General features: G+C 35.7%; 1 protein-coding gene across 1 annotated transcript; it reads left to right on the top strand.

Annotated features, from left to right (window-relative positions):
• Positions 1 to 2,128: 2,128 nt before the first annotated feature.
• On the top strand, positions 2,129 to 16,144 carry LOC123524411 (guanine nucleotide exchange factor C9orf72-like). Its single transcript, XM_053538884.1, has 9 exons — positions 2,129 to 2,238; positions 3,531 to 4,553; positions 5,438 to 5,539; positions 7,371 to 7,499; positions 11,826 to 11,942; positions 12,647 to 12,843; positions 13,235 to 13,292; positions 13,610 to 13,719; positions 13,955 to 16,144. The coding sequence occupies exons 2-9, from the start codon at positions 4,014 to 4,016 to the stop codon at positions 14,142 to 14,144; spliced, it is 1,443 nt and encodes a 480-aa protein (XP_053394859.1). The 5' UTR covers positions 2,129 to 2,238; positions 3,531 to 4,013; the 3' UTR covers positions 14,145 to 16,144.
• The last annotated feature ends 8,413 nt before the right edge of the window (positions 16,145 to 24,557 follow it).

The following is a 24,557-nucleotide window of genomic DNA, read 5'->3' as shown; positions in this document are numbered from 1 at the left end:
TATTGTTGTTTACAATACTACAGTGAGATCAAATCCACCTTGTAAATGGATTTGTTATTCAGTTCCGTCTTGAAAGATGCCCAAAAAGGGAACATCAGTAAAGAGTGGACAAAGAGCTCCGCATATGTACTGTTCTCAGAAAAAAGAAAATGGATACAGAGTACACTTAACACCGGAAGATAAGTACCAATTTAACTGGAGGAAATGGTAAATCTTGTTGAGAAATTGGATGTTTCTATGTATTCCGAAACTTGGACATCAAATGTGCCTGTAACTGTTTGCACTGCATTTGATTACGGACTTAGTCCATATGGTTGTGTTATGACGATAATTCAGCGACTCTAATTGCTCTTTGCTGAAAAAAAAAATCAAGTTTTCCGGTGACTTTACCTATATCGACAAAACCCATCTGGCAGCTCTAAATGCTGTTAGTGATAACTAATGATTCATGCATTGATAAAAAAATCGATAAAAATAAATACGTTGTTAATTCCTTTTTTTCTTTGTAGTATATTTCTCGATTCAAAAACAGTTGTAAACGTTACACTACAAATGATAAAACTAAACCGGAACATTGTTTTTTTTAATCGACCTGACTTCATTTCTATTTTTAGACGTTAATTTCCCGCGCTTTGTCTAAATACGCTACTATAAAAAGAATGCTGCATATTATATTTCTTTCTGCTTTATTTATACAATAATTTATAATGTAAGTATGCACAAAAAGAATCTACCACTAGTTGTAGATGAAGATGAGAATATGCGGCCCTCAAAGTAAACTCGTTACCGCCAAAACAGTTATTCCAATACGCATGTACATCCAAAGACAAATTATCATAATGCGGTGCATGTAGGTCGTTTATGGACATAAGTGGTAGAGCAACGGCCCGTTATGGGCAATGGCCAAAACTGACCTACGAAATTCGACAGATGTTATTGCATATATAAAATTTTTTATAGCTAGAGGGGACGTAATCGTCCGTTGCTAACACTGTCAGACTTAGAAACCAGGACTAGTTAGTTCGATTCCCCGCATACAAAAATAACTAACATTTAGACATACTGAAATGCTAAAGAACCTGGGAAGCATCTGGAACTCGAGTGTCTTTTGTATCTTGCACTATCCTCCCACTAAAAGTTACTAGCAGTGTTCTGATTGAATCACCCAATATGCACTAACATACACATGCGCATACGCACTAATATTGATAAAGTAGGGTGATAATTTTAGATTCATAACTGGATGGCACGTCTCTTTACATACTGTCACTCCATAATTATTTCGTGACCGAGCCATTAGGATTCAAAATATCTTACATTTCGTGCTTGTGTTCACACTGAATAGATAGTAGGTAATTCTAACAATCTGTGGGTTCCTGGCAAACTTGAAAGTAGAAAATATAAATTAAAACAAAAAGAACAAAAAATATCAAAATTCACCAGTTTTTAACAGTTTTTTTTTTAGATAAATCTCTTAGATGCACGGTGACCCCAACTTTTTTTTCTTTCCATTTTGAAGCATTTTTGTCATTATTTATGTCATATATTTTGAAAATCTTAACATCAGAATTTTTTTTGTAGATCTAAATACGCTTTTTTTCGGGTGTGGTAATTATGCCAACATGTAAAAATGAAAGAGATTTGTTAGTGACATTATGCTTATATAATACTGACATCACCTAGTATTCATATTAACATGTAAGACCTGAACATGTAAGACCTGAAATCCCTATAACATTAAGTGGGATATTACTGTATATGTTTTATCAAAGAAGTATTAAAAAATACATAAATTTATTTTTTATAGCTCTTTGCTTTTATAAAGTACCATATTTTTTTTCAATTTTACAAAATTTCAGAAATGCTTTAACAGTGGGTGAAGAAAATGCCCTATAAAATTAAAACGAGGTCGGTGACCTGTGTTTTTTCTTCTCTTGTTTGTCTCTTCAAGCTCACAGAGTATGAAAAAAAAATCTTAACATTAGAAAAATTCTAAACATCATAGATGCTCTATACGCCCTTCCCCTAAATCACAGGAAAAAGGCTCATTAGACCTGAATTTTTCATGTGTATGCCTCCGATTGTTGTAAATAAAAATTACTTCACTAAACGATATGCGGCTAAATTTTCTCAGTACAGTGTTGTCAACAGTGAGTAAAGTAGTTGTCACGATTATTTATTATTTCAAGGGATGCTCGAAGAAATCTTTCAGATGCAGATATAGCAACATAATAGCAAGTATTTGACGTTGGATTTGTGTTCAGTATATTCTAAACTACTCATGCTTTACAACTTTACTAATACTTATGCATTAAATAACTTCCACTGCAATTAGTATGATATGTATACTTCTTGTAAATCGGATAGACTAGTATTCGGATATAATTTTTTTCTCTTGAAGTTGAATTGTATTATTTATAATCTGGCATCTAAGCTTTGGTAATATTGTTGATTTCTTTAATAGGGTATTAATTGAGGTTAGATGACGTAAAGTCGTCTTCTTAAATCAAGAATTTATTTGTTTATACAATTGAAGACTGATGTCTTGCAACCCTAACAACAGATCAATGTAAGATGTAAATATTTACTTCTACTTGCAACCTCAATCCTAAATCACAGTTTTTGCCAATATTTTACTCATCAGTGTTTTGTACATTGAAACAACTGTCAGCTTGTTGCTTTTCCGGAGACGCTACTAAAATTATATTTTGAAAAAGGACTTAAAAATTCATCTAGTCTTAATTGTTATATTTAACCAACCAAAGTTAATTTTTTAATTGCTTTTCATAATTTAAGATTTTAGATACTATCTCTACCTACTGTTTTTGTTAATAAAAAATCAAAAATATTAAAAGTTATTAATGATGATATTTTATAAGTTGTTAACAGAGACTTTGTACATATTTGAACCCTTTAATTGAACGTATATACTTGTTAATGGCATACCACACTTGGCCTGGTAAATGTATTGGATGGAAAAACACCAATAAATCGCAATTTTAATTTCATAGGTATCATTTTAAGCATACCTAGGCTTGTTTCTTACCACTCTTCTATATTGGATGTCTGCTTGCCGAGTTGGAAGAGCATATATATTTTAGAAACCTGCGGGTACCTGCTTAAGACAGAAGTTTGCACAGCACACAGGAAGTGGAATCCCCCTATCATTTTTACAGCAATTTTTGTATATAAATATTCTGAGTCATTATAAACACATTTAAAATGAAGGTTTCTGACTGATTGTGAACTTGATTTGAAGGGAAAAATTGATTTTATTACAAAATGTTGAGGTTATCTATGCAACCAGTATGGTATGTTTTGCATCTTACATATTAGTTCTGGCTACCTTAACTGATGGAAATTTTTATTTTCTAATGGTCGTGAAAGAAGTGGATTAAGTAAAACGTAAGAATCTTGATAATCAAAGATTAAAAATGGATGACAACCTCATGATAATGATAAGTTATAAGCTTGATTGTTGCGTAATGGCCTGATCATTAATTGACTTTGTTTTTTTGTCATTTATTCAGCTTGCAAAACTTGAAACTGAGCAGAGGTTTCCTCAAGTTTGTCTAGATGGACCTACTGTCACAAAGTTGCAATTCAAGAAGAAGTTAGAAAATGTACTATATTATTTCCATTTCCTGCCACTAGTTAGTTTGCATAAATGAGGGCTGATTGGACAACACTTGTTTTGAACAGGGAAGGTTTTATACTTCTTTTTCTCAACTATATTTTCTTTTCAATAATTGTACTGAGTTGTCTACTCTTCCTCCTCTGTCTTGCTCACTCATCATCACCGCCGTGGAATATGATGACATCGTTGACAATTCTGGCATTCAGTTTTGTTATGGTGAACATGGTGCTTGCTGACTATGTTGTACAGACAATACACACGAAACGGGACTTTAAAAACTTTTTATGATAGAGGTTTAGGTTTAGGATTTACAATTGAGCATCTTCATGACTTATTCTTGTGAAAGTTAAGGATTGGTAAGGACAGATCTATATTCATGATGTTCGGTGGAGGGGATTTCATATATAGACAGCAAGATATGGGCGTCATTCATGTAAATACAAGTGACAGTCCAAGTGATAATGCAACACCAGCATTGACACCGTCTAGTCCTAGCTCAAAATACACCAAATCTAGCATCCCAGGACTAGATGAAACAAACAGCCCATTCAGAGGCATAGTGTTGACATTCTGGGACAATATTTTGGGACCGCGAGTGAGACATGTTTGGCGTATAAATCAGAGGGAAGTACTACAGTCGGACCTACTTTCACATATTACTAGCCAGGTACTAAGCTGTGAGATATGTCGAGATCCATTCAAATGTGATATTGACTACAAATTCTATAATCTACCACATAAAGGTGTAATTGTTCCTGCATTTGTGTTCTCTGCTAAAGGGACTCACGGCATTGCTGTACACTCCCTGTACATTGTGATACCAAGCTCAGAGCTCAAGTTTTACCTTGAGATTCATGAGACACTGACATGCTGTTTTCAGAGATTAACTGGCAAGTTCAGAGTAATTCTCGATAAGGTGAGAACTTAAACTTTTTTGTGTTTTTTGCAAATATATTTCTTTTGTCATCGAATTTTGCAAAAGTTTCCATCTTCAAATTATTTGCACAGTATGATCTGTCTATACTTATATTATACTCCAAAACAATAAAGGCTGATTCTGGTATTGAAGTGAGAGTCTATTGAAGCCTAAAGGTTGTTGAAAGTGAGATTGACCTCATGAGGTGAGTAACAAGGAAAAAATGTACAGTAAGGGTCAGAGGAAGCTATGTCAGTTAGATTTGTTATCTTTGTAACTTCCTTTTTAACAGATTATTGCTATGTGATATAATATAAATTGATGCATTATGTATCTAGACTTTAAACTGATACAAACTCACTCTTTTTTAAGTATTTTGCAAATAATGCAAATGAATCACAATGGTTGATAGACTTCAACTTCAAATGAGTATGTCCCTGAAAAATAAATGAGCCGTGCCATGAGAAAACCAACATGGTGGCTTTGTAACCAGCATGGATCCAGACCAGCCTGCGCATCAGCGCAGTCTGGTCAGGATCCATGCTGTTCGCTAACAGTTTCTCTAATTCCAATAGGCGTTGAAAGCGAACAGCATGGATCCTGACCAGACTGCGCGGATGCGCAGGCTGGTCTGGATCCATGCTGGTCGCAAACCCATTATGTTGGTTTTCTCATGACACGGCTCAAATCGTTTATTTTGATAAAAAAAAGATGTTGGCATAGAAAAGTATTGTTTTACATACAGTAAGTTATATCATTTTAGATATTATTAATAAAAACTTATAACTAATAAAAGCAGAAAACACTGGTTAAGCACAGGCTGATGGATATTTAATCTGGAAATTTATGTTTACACGTGTAACATGTTTGTTTACTTTTTACAGAATGATTTTGATACATCTATTGAAGTGTTTACAAAATATTTGATGGAATGTGTCAGATTTCTCTCCCTTGTTCATTTCTCATCACTAGCAGATATGATCTCAGTAAGTAGATAAAGCTTTAACTTCCTGTTAGTCTTTGTGTCTTACAGTATTACATGAGGGTCTTGAATATATAGAAACAGTGATGTATAAAGGTCAAGAGCAATATGATTGTTTGTTGCAAAGTACATTGTAATAGAAAATATGTCATATTGTTCGCTGTTGGATTGATAGTTTTGTTGCAGGAGAAAAAAAAACACTTTCATGATAACAGTATACTAGATTTCCTGAATAAAAATATTTTTTAGACTTGACATGTGGACCTTGTACATCAAAACCATAACTCTCGAGTATGAATTTCACTTTTTTGTGCAAAATGTACAAATTAGGGAAGTTATACTTGTAGTCATAACTGAGCACCAGGAGAAACAATCCCCATACCTCTAATTTGAATTTTGACAGAGTTATGTCCCTTCTTAGCTTAGAATTTTTTGGTTAAAGTTATATAAAGTTTTTACTGGCAAAGCTCTAATTCAGAGTCAAGAACTGAGAAAAGTCAAGCCCACTGTCATCAGACAGCTCTTGTTTAGCTTAGAGTGCTAAGTGCTCAAGGTGAGCAATTGTGATTGGCCATTATGTGTCCCTTGTGGTATGTCATAATTTTCATCTGTCATCAACAGTTCTACTGTTCACACTCAAGACAGCACAGTTTTGACCATAACTTTTTCATCATAGAAATTTTTTTTAACCCTTTGGAGGCAACATTGCCTACCAGATCTACATGAAACCCAGTCAGAATGTTTGTTTATGATTACTTAGGTCATGTTTGAAACAGATCATCTTGGATTCAAATCAAGGTCTATCCCAGTTTGATGTTAGCTTGTATCCCTTTAACCACTTGTTGAAAAGGATAAAACTCACACTCTTGTTCACTTTGATGTTCTGACATGCATTAAACGGGTTCCATAAATCTCCTTTGTATTTTTACAAAGTTATTCCCCTTTCTGAACTTATAAGAATTCATTCACAAAGCATTTTATTAGCCAAATGTTGCTGCCCTCTGATAGCTCTGCTTGATTTTGTTAAATAACAAGGCTAATGGGCAGGACTTGTTTCTTTATGTGTTTTGTACCTGTTTGTGTTGTGAGGTGAGCAGACTTACTAGAGTCATCTGTTTTAGATCAGTCCTGCAAAAAAAGTCAAACATACAGCCCTGTCAGTTTCATTGGTTGGATTTTCTTAGTACATTTGTATTATCATAATGTTTTTGAAAAATCATGGTTAAATCCAATTTAGCATTATAAAACAAAAAATTCAAACAATAGAAATAAGGCGCATAGTGACAGAAGTTATCAAAAATTCCTTTAGATTACCTCCCATGATAATTTTAGTTTTTCATGAGTTATCTCCCCTGAAAACTAGAGAAAAAAAAAAGATTTTCTCCTTTTCCCTACGAGGAATTTTAGATTTCTTTTTGATATTTGTATCAGAATCATATAATGCAGCATTCTGCCTCAAAATTTTCTTGAAACTCAAGTTCAGATTCTCATAATCAAAGAAATGATATATTTCCCATAGGCATCAATGTTAACTTCAATACCGATTATCTCCCCAAAAAAATGATAAAATCTGAAAAACCTCTCAGTGAAAAGTTTTTAATTTTGAATGTCTTTAAAGTGACCAAATTTCATTTATTATAAATATTACCATCCAGTTACAAGGTATGAAATATAGCTATTACACCATGTTATCCTTAAGATACAGATTGAAAATTAGGTTATCTATTAGACAGCTAACCCAGTCAGCCAGATTCTGAACTAGGTCAAGCTTTATTGTTTTACCTGCTTTCACAATCCATGTTATCTATAACTATTGAAATGTTTATCTTATTCAGATATCAGATACAGCGTTTTGTCCAGAGCATGTTTTGGAGCGTGATTTCCTGGCACGTTGTGTGGCCTCCCATCTCATGACATTTGGTAGAACTCTAGTCATTGGTGAAACAGCAGATAGAATCAATTTGGTAACATATGAAATCTTAACTGTACAGTATTAGACATGCTAGAAATATGTAAACATGCTATAAAATTCATACTCATTATAATTATGTCTCCCCCAGTGGTTTTGCCCTGTCCGTCCGTCCATCCGTCTAGCACACATAATTTCCGATCAATAACTGGTGAACCATTTGATCTAGAACCTTCAGCTTTAATAGGGTGTTAGGGCTTATGGAGTAGACAACCCGTTTTGTTTTGGGGTCACTCCATCAAAGGTCAGGGTCACAGGGGCCTGAACATGGAAAACCATTTCCGATCAATAACTTGAAAATCACTTGACCTAGAATATTGAAACTTCATAGGATGATTGGTCATGCAGTGTAGATGACCCCTATTGATTTTGGGATCACTCTGTTAAAGGTCAAGGTCACAGGGGCCTGAACATGGAAAACCATTTCCGATCAATAACTTGAGAACCACTTGACCCAGAATGTTGAAACTTCATAGGATGATTGGACATGCAGAGTAGATGAACCCTATTGATTTTGAGGTCACTCTGTTAAAGATCAAGGTCACAGGGGCCTGAACATGGAAAACCATTTCCGATTAATAACAGAAACACTTGACCCAGAATGTTGAAACTTCATAGGATGATTGGACATGCAGATTGGATAGCCCCTATTGATTTTGGGGTCACTCTGTTAAAGGTCAAGGTCACAGTGTACAGAACATGGAAATTCATTTCCAGTCAATAACTTGAGAACCATTTGACCGAGAACCTTCATACTTCAAAGGATGGCAGGGCTTATGGAGTAGATGACCCCTATTGTTTTGGGGGTCACTCCATCAAAGGTCAAGGTCACAGGGGCCTGAACATTGAAAACAATTTTTGACCAATAACTTGAGAACCACTTGACCCAGAATGATGAAACTTCATAGGATGATTAGACATGCAGAGTAGGTGATCCCTATTGATTTTGGGGTCACCCTATTAAAGGTCAAGGTCACAGTGGACAGAACATTGAAATCCATTTCCGGTCAATAACTTGAGAACCATTTGGCCTAGAACCTTCAAACTTCATAGGGTGAAAGGACTTACAGAGCAGATGACCCCTAATGTTTGGGGTCAGTCCATCAAGGGTCAAGGTCACAGGGGGTGAACATAGAAAACTCTTTCTAATCAATAACTTGAGAACCACTTGACCCAGAATGTTGAAACTTATTTTGATGATTGGACATGCAGAGTAGATGAACCCTATTGATTTTGGGGTCACTCTGTTAAAGGTCAATGTCACAGGGGCCTGAACATGGAAAACCATTTCCGATCAATAACATTAGAAACACTTGACCCAGAATGTTGAAACTTCATAGGATGATTGGACATGCAGAGTGGATTGCCCCTATTGATTTTGGGGTCACTCTGTTAAAAGTATAGGTCAAAGTGTACAGAACATGGAAATTCATTTCCAGTCAATAACTTGAGAACCATTTGACCGAGAACCTTCAGACTTCAAAGGATGGCAGGGCTTATGAAGTAGATGACCACTATTGTTTCGGGGGTCACTCCATCAAAGGTCAAGGTCACAGGGGCCTGAACATTGAAAACAATTTTTGACCAATAACTTGAGAACCACTTGACCCAGAATGTTGAAACGTCATAGGATGATTAGACATTCAGAGTAGATGACCCCTATTGATTTTGGGGTCACTCTATTAAAGGTCAAGATCACAGCGGACAAAACATTGAAATCCATTTCCGGTCAATAACTTGAGAACCATTTGGCCTAGAACCTTCAAACTTCATAGGGTGAAAGGACTTACAGAGCAGATGACCCCTAATGTTTTTGGGGTCAGTCCATCAAAGGTCAAGGTCACAGGGGGTGAACATAGAAAACTCTTTCTAATCAATAACTTGAGAACCACTTGACCCAGAATGTTGAAACTTATTATGATGATTGGATATGCAGAGTAGATGACCCCTACTGATTTTGGGGTTACTTGTTCAAAGGTCAAGGCCACAGGGGCCTGAACATGGAAAACCATTTCCAATTTCCAATTGAGAACCGCTAGGCCCCAAATGTTGAAACTTAGTGGTATGTTTGGACATGCCAAGTAGATGATCCCTGTTGTAGCCAACCATCAGTGTCTCTTTGACTTTTGCTCCTGTCCCCTATTGACTTCTTGCCCATACGACTTTGCAGTGGGGGAGACATGCACTTTTCTACAAAAGCATCTTCTAGTTGGTATGAAATATTATTTTGTAACTAAATTTTAGTGTATGGTTTAAAAAAGAATTAGAGTTGCCTTTGTCTGTCTGAATTTGTGTCTTGCATATCTGAAAAACTATTTGACCCAGAGTCATCAAACCTCAAAAGATTGTTATTCAGCACATGATGTTGTATCTCACATAGCTAGACTGGAGTTATGGCCCTTGTCTAAGTCAAAAATATATATAAAAGGATATAAAAGTTGATTTCACACATATCTTAAAAGGTATTTGACCAAGGGTCATCAAACTTAATAGGAATATTATTCAGCATCTTGGATTTTGTTCGGGATTTTTGTCCATCAGGCAAGAGTTATGGTCCTTGATTAAGTAAAAAATATGCATAGATGGCATACAAGTATTGTCACATGTATCTCGAAAAAAGTGACTTAAAGTCATAAAACATTACAGAATTGTCATACAACAGGTGAAGTTGTGCAGCTCACTTAGTGAAAAATACACATAAATTGTTCAAAAAATTACGTTGCAAATGTCTTAAAAATAATTCAACTAGAGTCATAAAAACAAGAAAGAATATTATTCAGCATGTGAAGTTGCGCACCTGGGATTTTGTTTGGGATTTCTGTTTTTAAACAAGAGTTATGGCCCTTGATTAAGAAATGACATACACGTATGTGTCACATGTATCTCAAAGAAAATTGACCTAGAGTCATAAAACTAATGAGGATTGTTATATAGAATGTGAAATATTGCACTTACTGATCTCTAGAATTTCACTCAGCTTGACCAGAGTTCTGGTCCTTGACTTCTGAAAAATACACATAAGTGCTTAAAAGTTTGTGTTACATATATCTTAAAAACATTTCACTTTGAGTCATGAAACAGTATACTGGGTGCCGACCAGTCACCGGACAGAAATCGGGGATCTTCCTTTGCCATTTTATGAAAAATGATCACTAAAACATACAATTAGCCCCGTTAAATCTTCAGCTAATTTGTCATTTGAAAATTAAAAACGTAATCAATCAGACGTAAAACTTTGGATATTTTGAGGCTCAAACGGGGTAATAAAACGCACCATTAATCAACATGGCGGAATAGTCACCGGACACATATTTAGAAGACTAATATTACTATTTCAGGATGACATTTTTAATGAAAAAACGTTGATAACAGCCTTCTGTCCTCTGTGCCTTCTAACACGTTTTCCTACATATGCAAAGGATTAAACTATACGCAGGCTTGAACTACGTAACAGCAGTGTTTTACCCGTGTTACCGTTTAAACGAAATTTTATCTGCAGAAAATATCTCGGAGCTTATTCCACTCGCGATCATTCTTAGCAAACAAAATAAAATCTATTTCAGTTGTGCTGTTTTCGGAAAATCAAAAAATCTATAAATATGTTTTAATACAATTGAGGCTCGAAGTGGGGGTAAATCGATTGTGTTTTCTGGCCAACAGTCACCCCTATTTCAGTATTCAACACGTGGCCAAGCAAATGCAGATATAGATTCATTTTGTAAAAACAGTATTTTTACAAATATATGAACCAACGGTGAGGAATGAATCAAAAAATAAACTGTCGTCTGCAGTTCTGTGCTATAATTGTTTGAGACCAACTTGGTGCCCCTAAAAGTAATGAACATTGCGCATGCGCACTGCCATTCCAATGCCCCAAGGTCAAAGAACAGTAGTTTAGTAAACACGTGATATTTGGTACAATATTCTTTGTTAATACATTATTGTCAGGTCAATGCTGATATATGACAGTCAAAACAAAATGTTTTATGTTTCTGATTAGCCGATTACAGCAATATTATCGAGATTAAGCGGTAATTACATTTGTCCAGTATATATTCCTGTCAGGTGACTGGTAGGCACCCAGTACATTGGCAGGAGTGGAGGTACCTGTGTCCTATGAACACAATCTGTTTCTTCCATTTTTCTTTTCCTTCTCTATGTTGTTTCATTCAAGTTTCCATTTATAGTTAATACTTACTTACTTTAGCTTGACTGTGATGTAAGCTTGAAGCCTTTTGTCCCTCTTGTTAATGGTTTAGATGTTTTTCTATATCATGTGATGTCAATAAACCTGTATGCACATGAAAATTTTATACTGCAGGTGCTATATACATTATCCATGTTCAACAGTCAGCCTGAGAGACGTTGCTCCCTGCCATTGTGTGTGAAGGACCCAAAACCATATCATCATGACTTCTTTCTTCAAGGTCTTATCAAGGTAACAATCCAGATATTATAATTAGAATCCATTTTATTTTTATGTTTAATGTGAGTATTTTATGTTGCAAATTGTTGTACAGTGCTCCTTAGTCTTGGTTCGGACAAGGAAATTGAGGGAATGTTTTACAAATGATTTACAAAGGAATCTTTTGTTGCAAATGTATTCTTTTGAACTATACCAGTTACAATATTTTGGAAGAAAAATAGTTAAAAAAGTCAATATTAATGCTAAAGCTGCATGTTAGGCTTTTTATACGCCCAAAGGGACGTATTATGTTACGACGCCGGTGTCCTTTCGTCTGTTTATCCGCCTGTCCATCCGTTAGCAATTTCGTGTCCTCTCTGTAACTCTTGAACCCCTTGAAGGATTTTGAAGAAACTTGACACAAATGTTCACCACATCGAGACAACATGCAGAGGGGTCATATGACTATGTTTCGTGATCGCTCTGTAACTCATGAACTGCTTGAAGGATTTTAAAGAAACTTGGCACAAATGTTCGCCACATCAAGATGACATGCAGAGCACATGTTTCGGATGGTGCGCTTCAAGGTCAAGGTCACACTTAGAGGTCAAAGGTCATACCTTGGGGCATATATTGCTCCGCATTGCAGTGCTGTTGTTTGTTACATGCCAGCCAAGATTTTTCCGTGCTTTTGCCAAAGAATATAATTGTAATCTTGTTCACACTTTATACTTCAGGAAGACAGTAAAAAATTCCTGCCCATGACAGAGATTTTTGCAAGTCGTTACCCCACCACTATAATTGATCTTACTTCCCGCGACGTGAAGCAGACAGAAACTTACAGTGATCATATCTTACATAGGTATGAGACCATCAAAAATGAGCTCATCTGCCTACAGTATGGACACTTTGAAGAATTAGTGGTGCTTGACCAGTAAGTTTAAATGTTGTTAGGTTTCAGACTGTAAAGAATATAAGATCTGTAATTAACATTTGATGCATTTTATATTTGCAGCCCTGTTGATTGTTTTCTTGTATCTTACACATATACATGTTTTACTTGTATTACACGCTTTCATTTAATTTACAAGTGTATGTTTAACACTGAAATTATTTGGAATGATATTCTTTTGTGGCAATTTGGTTTCATACTCGAAATAACAAAAATGAATCCCCCACAAAAAGGGTAATTTTGTGCTACACGCGTACACTTTTCAAGGTGTTCTTTTCCACTTGTTCAATTTTAATAATACAAATGGCATAAAAATGAATAATTTTACAATTGACGATCATTATTATGTAGCACAGTGAAATATGTTTTACAGGGATCTACATGCAAGTTCAGCATATCCTGATACACTTGTGCAGACATTTATGAAAGAGGTATGGTAAATGTTTTACAAATTATTTACCAGCTATCAATTCTGGTTCCTACCTTGATGCTTGTCTGAAGCTGAACTTTTACATTCGTGTATTTATTTCTGTTTGTCAGCCAGAAATACAAAATGTAGAATTGTTGAGTTTCCTTATCCTGCTTTCTGCTGTTCCAGTTTAAATACTTTCAGATGTTTTCAGCAACATCCTAGTCTGTTTTCTCTCAGTTACCTTCAGATGCTTTGCAAATATGTAGTTTTAATCAGTTTAGCAGTATGGCATCAACAAGGCCTTCTTTTTGTCAGTCTTGTTGTGGAATATTTCAGATATTTGAGTTACCAGAAACTTGCTGGATACGTGAAGCTTACATCAGTCAATTTATGAGAATGTTACACAAGAGAGCCCAGTGTCTTATAGAGTGTGCTAAAGCTGAAAGGTAAGTTTGTCAGTTTATGAGTCAAGTGTCTTATAGAGGGTGCTATGCAGCAAGACAAGTTTGTCAAGGAACTGAAAGGTACTTTGGTATACTTTTCACATACTAGATTTACTGTTTAAACTGTTAAAATACAGTGTTTAATTCTCAATTTGAAAACTATAAACTGACTTCTGTCAATTCAATAATAGATCTTGTCAAAGATACAGCATATACAGTTGTTTATCTTGATTTTCAGCAATGATGGAACTGTACCATTAAAGTTACAAACCCTGAGGAAAATCAGAAATGACTTGCAATTACATGCTGAAGGTGACTTCAGGATTGTGTTGGCAACAGCAGAGAAATTGAAACCTGGTTTTTTCTGTTTTCTGAAGACTCATCGTAAAGCAGAGAGGGATCAGACTAAAAATGTAGAAGTGTTATAAACTCTATATTCTGTGGAGAGTTGCCTGCAGGTTAAAGTGTTGTAGTCTTTATATTCCTCAGAGAGTTGACTGTAGGCTGTAGTGTTGTAAACTGTATATTCTTAGGAGACTAGCCAGCAAGTTGCAGTGCTGTTGAGAATGTATTCCTCTGAAAGGAGTTGAGCAGGACTAACTTCTTGGTAATCAACATAAGAGATACAAACCATAGTTATTCCGCTTTCTCAACAGTTTCGAAAAATTCAATATAATTATGTTAGCAAATGTTACAGATTTCATAATTCATTGATATTACTGTGATAAAATATTATTTATGATTCATGCAGTCTATTTTTCTATATTTTTCATTCTTGTCTTGTAGTTCAATGTAGTTGAAATTTTCTGTTGTTTTCATTATTTTTGCTTAGTTTTTTTTTTGTCAGTAAACTATTTTGTTAAAAGGGACAGAGAGATCTAATTTTGAAGCAATAACCCTTGAAGGGGAGCAGTGGTCTAGTGGTTAAGTTCTCTGCTGTTCCACCTGGAGGTCATGGGTTCCAGCCCCACAGGGGTCATGACCATGCCCTCTCATATGACACCAGTACTGGCTTTTCCAGAAAGCGGACCCTAGAGTGATTCAGATAAGCTCCGAGCTTTCGCAACAATGGAACTAAAATAAATTAGTATAAACTAACTTTGAATGTCAGTAAATAATTAAGTGTAGAGTCAAATGGTCATCAGAATTATTACCTAAGGTATAAGTTATAAATGTCATGCCGAAAAACAAAACTATCAGCATAATTTACTTTGTTAAGTTTTGGAAACTTTAAGTTATTACCAAATGAGTACATTACAGAATTTCTGAATTAACAGACTTAAAACGTGGTGAAAATTTGTGTCTGGTATACTCCTACATGTTCAAGTTTTAAAGACATTAATTAAGTGAAAAACACATGAAATACAAATTATGTAATAGATTTGGGCAGATTTAGTTTTCAGAGTTCTTGAAGGTGTTCAATAAAATGTTGTTGCCAGTTTAGTATGCAATATGGATTTGTTATGTGTGTCAATATCTTAAGTAATCCACTCATATGTATTTTTATAAGCAGTCAAATATTGCGACAGACACACAAATACATTGCACTCTAAATATGAGCTGCGCCATGAGAAAACCAACATAGTGGCTCTGCGACCAGCATGGATCCAGACCAGCCTGTGCATCCGCGCAGTCTGGTCAGGATCCATGCTGTTCGCTTTCAAAGCCTATTGTAATTAGAGAAACCGTCAGCGAACAGCATGGATCCTGACCAGACTGCCCGGATGTGCAGGCTGGTCTGGATCCATGCTGGTCGCAAAGCCACTATGTTGGTTTTCTCATGGCGCGGCTCAATTATATTTTATAGCAAAAAAAGGGTATGTAGCAAAAAAGGGTAATATACTTGAGTTGTTTTTCCAATGTAACAGCTAAATGTCTTGACATGTCTGAGATGTTTTCATTTTGTCACATATTTAACAGCACATTCAGCACTATAAACATTGTATTTTGATAAGAAATACAATAAGGTTGTGATGATCGTAGCTTGATCTAGGATACTGTATTTGGTTTGAATGAATTTTGCCATGAGATTGCATGCCTTGTGGGATCCCTGGCCTGGCAAATTCCAAGAGAGTTGAATACAACGTGCCAGATCAAGCTGCTGTTGTAATGACCCTTTTATCATATATCTCTACCTTTTTGTTTATTGTTATGTTTTTGTCCAAGGAAATCGGAGTTTATTAGAGAAGTGTTAAAATAGAACTGAGTGGGTTTTCTTATATGCACTATTTATTGAATTGTGTCGGGTCATGAATATTAATTAACAGAAGTAGTCCAGCAACAAGTACAATATGTGTATATGTGATTTCAGATAATTTGTTTTCTGCCTATTTGTATTTACTTGTAAAATACATGCTGTGCTGTATTTTTTTACAGAATGTATACAGATATATAATAAAGAATAACATAACATTATCAAAGACACAAAGCTGTCTTATCAAAAATATCTACCATTGCAGTTGTACTGATGCTGTTGTATAGGTGAAGAAGTATTGATGAGATGTGGCAGGCGTAGGGAGAAAAGTATGGATGAAGTTAGTCACCTGAGTTAACTATCACTTTCAATTAAACTCAACCTCATCCTCATCTGAAAACTGGTTAAATCATTTTTAGCTTGACTATTCGAAGAATAAGTAGAGCTATCCTACTCACCATGGCGTCGGCGTCACACCCTGGTTAAGTTTTTCTTACCAGTCCACATTTTGACAAAGTCTTTTGAGATAAAGCTTTGAATCTTTCAACACTTGTTTACCATCACCAAGTCCAATTATAGGCAAGAGTACATAACTCTGTCAAGCATTTTGACTGAATTATGGCCCCTTTTGACTTAAAAATCTTGGTTAAGTTTTTCGTACCAGTTCATATTTTGACAAAGTCTTTTGAGATAAAGCTTTGAAACATTCAACACTTGTTTACCATCACCATATCCAGTTGTAGGCAAAAGTACATAACTCCATCAAGCATTTTGGTTGAATTATTGCCCCTTTTTGACTTAGAAATCTTGGTTAAGTTTTTCGTACCAGTCTACATTTTGACAAAGTCTTTTGAGATAAAGCTTTGAAACTTTCAACACTTGTTTACCATCACCATGTCCAGTTGTAGACAAGAGTACATAACTCCTTCAAGCATTTTGGCTGAATTATGGCCCCTTCTGACTTAGAAATCTTGGTTAAGTTTTTCGTACCAGTTCATATTTTGTGTCAAGTGTTTGACATATGGCTTTGAAACTTTTACATCTTGTTCAGTATTATAGTCTCTATCAAGAGGCAAGAGTACATAACTCTGTCATCCTTTTTGGCTGAATTATGGCCCTTTTTGAACTTGGAAATTGGTTCTGTTTTCCTATATGTCCATGTTTTGTCAAGACTATTTCACATATGGCTTTTAAACTTTAAACACTTGTTTATCATTATGATTTCCATCTGTAGGCAAGAGTACATAACTCTGACAACTATTTTGGCTGAATTATGGCCCTTTTTGGACTTGGAAATTTTTGTCAAAACTATTTGAACTGTGGCTTTAAAACTTTTAACACTAGTATATCAACATGATTTCCATCTGTAGGCAAGTGTACATAACTCTGTCAACTATTTTCACTGAATTATGACCCTTTTTGGACTTGGAAATTAGTTAAATTTTTCATACAAGTCCATATTTTGCCTAACATATAACTTAACATATTTGCCATCATGGTCACACATTGCCATTTAGTGCAAGACTAATTGAAATCTACAAATACAGGAACATTTTTAGCTCACCTGTCACAAAGTGACAAGGTGAGCTTTTGTGATCGCGCGGTGTCCGTCGTCTGTCATCCGTGTGTGCATCCGTGCATCGTAAACTTTTGCTTGTGACCACTCTAGAGGTCACATTTTTTGTGGGATCTTTATGAAAGTTGGTCAGAATGTTCATCTTGATGATATCTAGGTCAAGTTTGAAACTGGGTTACGTGCCTTCAAAAACTAGGTCAGTAGGTCTAAAAATAGAAAAACCTTGTGACCTCTCTAGAGGCCATATATTTCACAAGATCTTCATGAAAATTGGTCAGAATGTTCACCTTGATGATATCTAGGTCAAGTTTGAAACTGGGTCACGTGCCATCAAAAACTAGGTCAGTAGGTCTAAAAATAGAAAAACCTTGTGACCTCTCTAGAGGCCATATATTTCACAAGATCTTCATGAAAATTGGTCAGAACGTTCACCTTGGTGATATCTAGGTCAACTTCGAAACTGGGTCACGTGCCTTCAAAAACTAGGTCAGTAGGTCAAATAATAGAAAAACCTTGCGACCTCTCTAAAGACCATATTTTTCATGGGATCTGTATGAAAGTTGGTCAGAATGTTCATCTTGATGATATCTAGGTCAAGTTTGAAACTGGGTCACGTGCGGTCAAAAACTAGGTCAGTAGGTCTAAAAATAGAAAAACCTTGTGACCTCTCTGGAGGCCATATGTTTCATGAGATCTTCATGAAAATTGGTCAGAATGTTCACCTTGATGATATCTAGGTCAAGTTCGAAATTGGGTCACGTTCCATCAAAAACTAGGTCAGTAGGTCAAATAATAGAAAAACCTTGTGACCTCTCTAGAGACCATATTTTTCATGAGATCTTCATGAAAGTTGGTCTGAATGTTCATCTTGATGATATCTAGGTCAAGTTCGAAATTGGGTCACGTTCCATCAAAAACTAGGTCAGTAGGTCAAATAATAGAAAAACCTTGTGACCTCTCTAGAGACCATATTTTTCATGAGATCTTCATGAAAGTTGGTCTGAATGTTCATCTTGATGATATCTAGGTCAAGTTCGAAAGTGGGTCACATGCCATCAAAAACTAGGTAAGTAGGTCAAATAATAGAAAAACCTTGTGACCTCTCTAAAGGCCATATTTTTCATGGGATCTGTATGAAATTTGGTCAGAATGTTCATCTTGATGATATCTAGGTCAATTTCGAAAGTGGGTCACGTGCCTTCAAAAGTAGGTCAGTAGGTCAAATAATGAAAAAACGTTGTGACCTCTCTAGAGGCCATATTTTTCATGGGATCTGTATGAAAGTTGGTCTGAATGTTTATCTTGATGATATGTAGGTCAAGTTTGAAACTGGATCAACTGCGGTCAAAAACTAGGTCAGTAGGTCTTGAAATAGAAAAACCTTGTGACCTCTCTAGAGGCCATACCCTTGAATGGATCTTCATGAAAATTGGTCAGAATGTTCACCTTGATGATATCTAGGTCAATTAAGAAACTGAGTCACGTGCCTTAAAAAACTAGGTCAGTAGGTCAAATAATAAAAAAACCTTGTGACCTCTCTAGAGGCCATACTTTTCATGGGATCTGTATGAAAATTGGTCTGAATGTTCATCTTGATGATATCTAGGTCAAGTTTGAAACTGGATCAACTGCGGTCAAAAACTAGGTCAGTAGATCTAAAATTAGAAAAATGTTTTGACCTCTCCAGAGGCCATATTTTTCAATGTATCTTCATGAAAATTGATCTGAATGTTCACCTTGATGATATCTAGGTCAATTTAGAAACTGGGTCAACTGCGGTCAAAAACTAGGTCAGTAGGTCTAAAAATAGAAAAACATTGTGACCTCTCTAGAGGCCATATTTTTCATGACATCTTCATGAAAATTAGTGAGAATGTAAATTTAAAAACAGGGTCACGTACCTTCGAAAACTAGGTCAATAGGTCAAATAATAGAAAAACCTTGTGACCTCTCTAGAGACCATATTTTTCAATGGATCTTCATGAAAATTGGACAGAATTTTTATCTTGATAATATCTAGGTCAAGTTCAAAACTTGGTCACATGAGCTCTAAAACTAGGTCACTATGTCAAATAGTAGAAAAAACGTTGTAATACTCAAAACTGGGTCATGTGGGAAGAGGTGAGCGATTCAGGACCATCATGGTCCTCTTGTTTTAATTACTTCCCATTTACGTTACTATAAATAGCTTGTTTTTAGTAACTTTTTTATTATTGGCCGTAGGGAAAAACCGAGACCATTTTTTCTGTGGTACAACATGGATGGTACCTCCAATTTTTAGGTGTATTTTGACATATCTTTACCTTATAAGATTTTTTTTTTCTTTTTGGTTTAATTTCTTCCCTTTGTTGTTCCTGTCCTTTGGACTTAGATATTTTTTCTGATGACCTTCTTGTCCTCAAGTGCAATGATAACAGGTGAGCAATATAGGGCCATCAAGGCCCTCTTGTTTGTTTAATCCATTTTTTTCTTTTGTCTGAAAATCTATGGAAATATTTTGACCCCATTCTTCAATCCATTTTTCGAATAGTCGAGCGCGCTGTCATGTGACAGCTCTTGTTTATTCTCTGCTGGATATAAAAATTATTTAGCTTGATTTAAAACCATGCAGAAAAAAAACTGCATAGTTATATATAAGCCTGTACATTACAGAATTTAGGGACATGCCTGGGTGTCCATCCAAGTTTATCCCAGACATTGTTTAAAAACATGTGACTGGGAAGAAATAAGATAGATCTCCAAAGAAAAATGTTGTCCTGTATTTATATATTGTAATGTAATGTTGTTTCCTTGGAAGAACCATTTCATTGGTGCAGAATCACTAACACTTACCCTTGAAAACATTATTTCCAGTATAGCATGACTGTCTGGTATGTGATGCTGACATAATAAGGCTGTGACATCATCAGTGGCTAAAAATAAGTCAATATTACAATGTGGATTAGTGGGCAACTTTATTCAGTTCCTTCCAAAATACTTCCTACATGACATATTTTCTTTTACCATTCAATTATCAAGTTTAAAACCATGTCTGACAGATTGAAGTACCTCAAGCATAATTTTAAAGATTGTCTACAATGCAAATATGTAGATGATTGTGATGAAAGGGTGAAGGGAAAGACCAAATATATCAGATTGTGATGAAAGGGCGAAGGGAAAGACCAAATATATCAGATTGTGATGAAAGGGCGAAGGGAAAGACCAAATATATCAGATTGTGATGAAAGGGCGAAGGGAAAGACCAAATATATCAGATTGTGATGAAAGGGCGAAGGGAAAGACCAAATATATCAGATTGTGATGAGAGGGCGAAGGAAAAGACCAAATATATCAGATTGTGATGAGAGGGCGAAGGGAAAGACCAAATATATCAGATTGTGATGAGAGGGCGAAGGGAAAGACCAAATATATCAGATTGTGATGAGAGGGCGAAGGGAAAGACCAAATATATCAGATTGTGATGAGAGGGCGAAGGGAAAGACCAAATATATCAGATTGTGATGAAAGGGCGAAGGGAAAGACCAAATATATCAGATTGTGATCAAAGTGTGAAGGGAAAGACCAAATATATCAGATTGTGATGAAAGGGCAAAGGAAAAGACCAAATATATCAGATTGTGATGAAAGGGCGAAGGGAAAGACCAAATATATCAGATTGTGATGAAAGGGCAAAGGGAAAGACCAAATATATCAGATTGTGATGAAAGGGCGAAGGGAAAGACCAAATATATCAGATTGTGATGAGAGGGCAAAGGGAAAGACCAAATATATCAGATTGTGATGAGAGGGCAAAGGGAAAGACCAAATATATCAGATTGTGATTAGAGGGCAAAGGGAAAGACCAAATATATCAGATTGTGATGAAAGGGCGAAGGGAAAGACCAAATATATCAGATTGTGATGAGAGGGCAAAGGGAAAGACCAAATATATCAGATTGTGATCAAAGTGTGAAGGGAAAGACCAAATATATCAGATTGTGATGAAAGGGCAAAGGGAAAGACCAAATATATCAGATTGTGATGAAAGGGCAAAGGGAAAGACCAAATATATCAGATTGTGATGAAAGGGCGAAGGGAAAGACCAAATATATACATTTTTAAACAATGTCTGGAATAAACTTGGATGGACACCCAGGCATGTCCCTAAATTCTGTAATGTACAGGCTTATATATAACTATGCAGTTTTTTTTCTGCATGGTTTTAAATCAAGCTAAATTATTTTTATATCCAGCAGAGAATAAACAAGAGCTGTCACAGATTGTGATGAGAGGGCAAAGGGAAAGACCAAATATATCAGATTGTGATGAGAGGGCAAAGGGAAAGACCAAATATATCAGATTGTGATGAAAGGGCGAAGGGAAAGACCAAATATATCAGATTGTGATGAAAGGGCGAAGGGAAAGACCAAATATATCAGATTGTGATGAGAGGGCAAAGGGAAAGACCAAATATATCAGATTGTGATCAAAGTGCGAAGGGAAAGACCAAATATATCAGATTGTGATGAAAGGGCGAAGGGAAAGACCAAATATATCAGATTGTGATGAAAGGGCGAAGGGAAAGACCAAATATATCAGATTGTGATGAAAGGGCGAAGGGAAAGACCAAATATATCAGATTGTGATGAAAGGGCGAAGGGAAAGACCAAATATATCAGATTGTGATGAAAGGGCGAAGGAAAAGACCAAATATATCAGATTGTGATGAAAGGGCGAAGGGAAAGACCAAATATATCAGATTGTGATGAGAGGGCGAAGGGAAAGACCAAATATATCAGATTGTGATCAAAGTGTGAAGGGAAAGACCAAATATATCAGATTGTGATCAAAGTGTGAAGGGAAAGACCAAATATATCAGATTGTGATCAAAGGGCGAAGGGAAAGACAAAATATTTCAGATTGTGATGAAAAGGCGAAGGGAAAGACCAAATATATCAGATTGTGATGAGAGGGTGAAGGGAAAGACCAAATATATCAGATTTATTTGTATCGCCAAGATTTTTCAACTCTTCAATATATCAAAGATTTGCATATGTTTTATTAGCTCACTTGAGCCAAAGGCTCATGGTGAGCTTTTGTGACTGCTCAGTGTTGTCGTGTGTCATCCGGCATCCGGCATCTGCCCGTCAGCAGTTTCTGAAAAAATCTTTTGAAAACCACTGAGTAGATTTGTACCAAACTCACAGGAATGATCCTTGGGTGGCCACCTTTCAAAATTGTTCAAAGAATTAAATTCCACACAGAACTCTGGTTGCCTAGGCAAAACAAAAGGAAAAACTTATTTTCCAAAACCACAAGCATTCTGCCTCGATATTTGGCACGTGACATCATCTAACAGTCCTTTGTGAAGATTATTCAAATTATGCCCCTGGGGTGAAATAGGCCCTGTTTTGGGGGTCCCAAGTTTTATATAGACTTATATAGTAATTTTTTTTTTTTTTAATTTCGTCTGAAAGTTCAAGGCCTAGGCCTTTGATATTTGGTATGGAGCATTGCCAAGTGGTTTTCTAACAACATTGTTCAAGTTATGCCCCTAGGTTGAAAAGAGGCCTGCCCCAGGTGTCACTTGTTATATGGATTACATAGGAAAAAAATACTTCAGAAATGATCTGAACATATTTCCTCGACTGTTTAATTATAATTACCTGATGACCCCAAGTAATAAGGGTTCACTTGACTGTAACCTTGACCTACTTTCTTGTTTTTTAAGATACAGCCTTGAAATTGGGATGACATATACAGTTTTGCACACTGATCTTGAAAACTGACTTTCAGTGACCATGAATGTGACCTACTGACCTACTTTCTTAATATTTTAGCATCAGTTTGACATTTGAAGCATTTGGTTCATATTACTCAGATGAGCGATCCAGGGTTATCATGACCCTTTTGTTCTGTTTCTATTTCACAGGTATATGCTATATAATCTTACACTTGAAATCATGTACATGTTATAAATTCCCACCTGTTTTGTAGACATAATTGTTGATATATTTGTTATAATAAACTTTAAGATGTTATGTAAAGGTTGTTAGATTTTTATTTCATTTTCTCTGCAGACAGTATAACATAGTTTCTCAATGATAAGTAAGTTGTAGATCTTTCTGGACAAACCATTTCTCAGAGCAGATTCAAGGTATTGTACAATCCTATATTTCTATTATTTTGTGAAGATAAGGTTTGCAGTTGGGATCCAAATGTAGCAGGCATTTAATGTTCATTTGACATGTACATTATAATGACCAATTTACTCTTTCTTTATTTTTATGGTCTTTCTGGTCAGCTTATTTGATAAAGTTGACCAGATCAAAGACAAATTACAAAAAGAGAAAAAACAATAAATCTACAGAATAGCCAGTCACAAGAAAAGTGAAAATGTGGAACAAGCATTCGATTAAAACCGTAATTAATCCGCTCAGTTAGCATCTTCCTCATTATCAATCAAAACAGTTTTGACTGTTTTCATAAGATTAGAATTGTTGTAATACATCAGCTTTAAAGCAGCCTGTGCGCACATGCATGTCTAAATGCATGTCACTGTCAGGGGCACTCAGCGGGATACCTAATTATCAAGGGCGCTCGTCGGGATACTTGGAAGGAAACTTGTCAGTGGTCGTATTGGTGGAGGCAAATTTAGCATGTAACTGAACTCTGACTGATAATGAATTTATAATAGTGGATAAGCGGGTGGTTGTATTTCTGTATAAGCGACCATTGAATTTAAGAACAAATCATTCCTCTTATTAGCAGGGTGGTCTTAATTTTAGGGTGGTTGTAAGAAAGGATTCTACTGTATTTGAGCTGCGCCATGAGAAAACAACATAGTGGCTTTGCGACCAGCATCCTATTGTGATTAGAGAAACCGTTAACGAACAGCATGGATCCATGGCGTGGCTCATTTGTATCTTCCAATAATTTGGTATAAATATTTTAAAAGCTGTGTATGAATATTCACACAGGGTGTTGGAGTGCAATTTCATTTCATAGAGCATGACTTCTTAAAACATTCTTAGCAAACAGTTTTGTTCAATAGGAGAGGCTTTCTCAGAGGTTGCTGTGGGTAAAATATAC

The sequence above is a fragment of the Mercenaria mercenaria genome, chromosome 3 (assembly GCF_021730395.1).
Source record: "Mercenaria mercenaria strain notata chromosome 3, MADL_Memer_1, whole genome shotgun sequence".
In the NCBI taxonomy this organism is placed as follows: domain Eukaryota; kingdom Metazoa; phylum Mollusca; class Bivalvia; order Venerida; family Veneridae; genus Mercenaria; species Mercenaria mercenaria.
The sequence above is the reverse complement of the archived record's forward strand: the minus strand, read 5'-3'. Positions and strand labels throughout refer to the sequence as shown.

Coding starts and splice junctions, on each gene's coding strand:
- LOC123524411 (XM_053538884.1), top strand. CDS start 4,014: ATGATGTTCGGTGGAGGGGATTTCATATATAGACAGCAAGATATGGGC. Junction 7,500..11,825: donor CAGCAGATAGAATCAATTTG/GTAACATATGAA, acceptor TTTATACTGCAG/GTGCTATATACATTATCCAT. Junction 11,943..12,646: donor TTCTTCAAGGTCTTATCAAG/GTAACAATCCAG, acceptor TTTATACTTCAG/GAAGACAGTAAAAAATTCCT.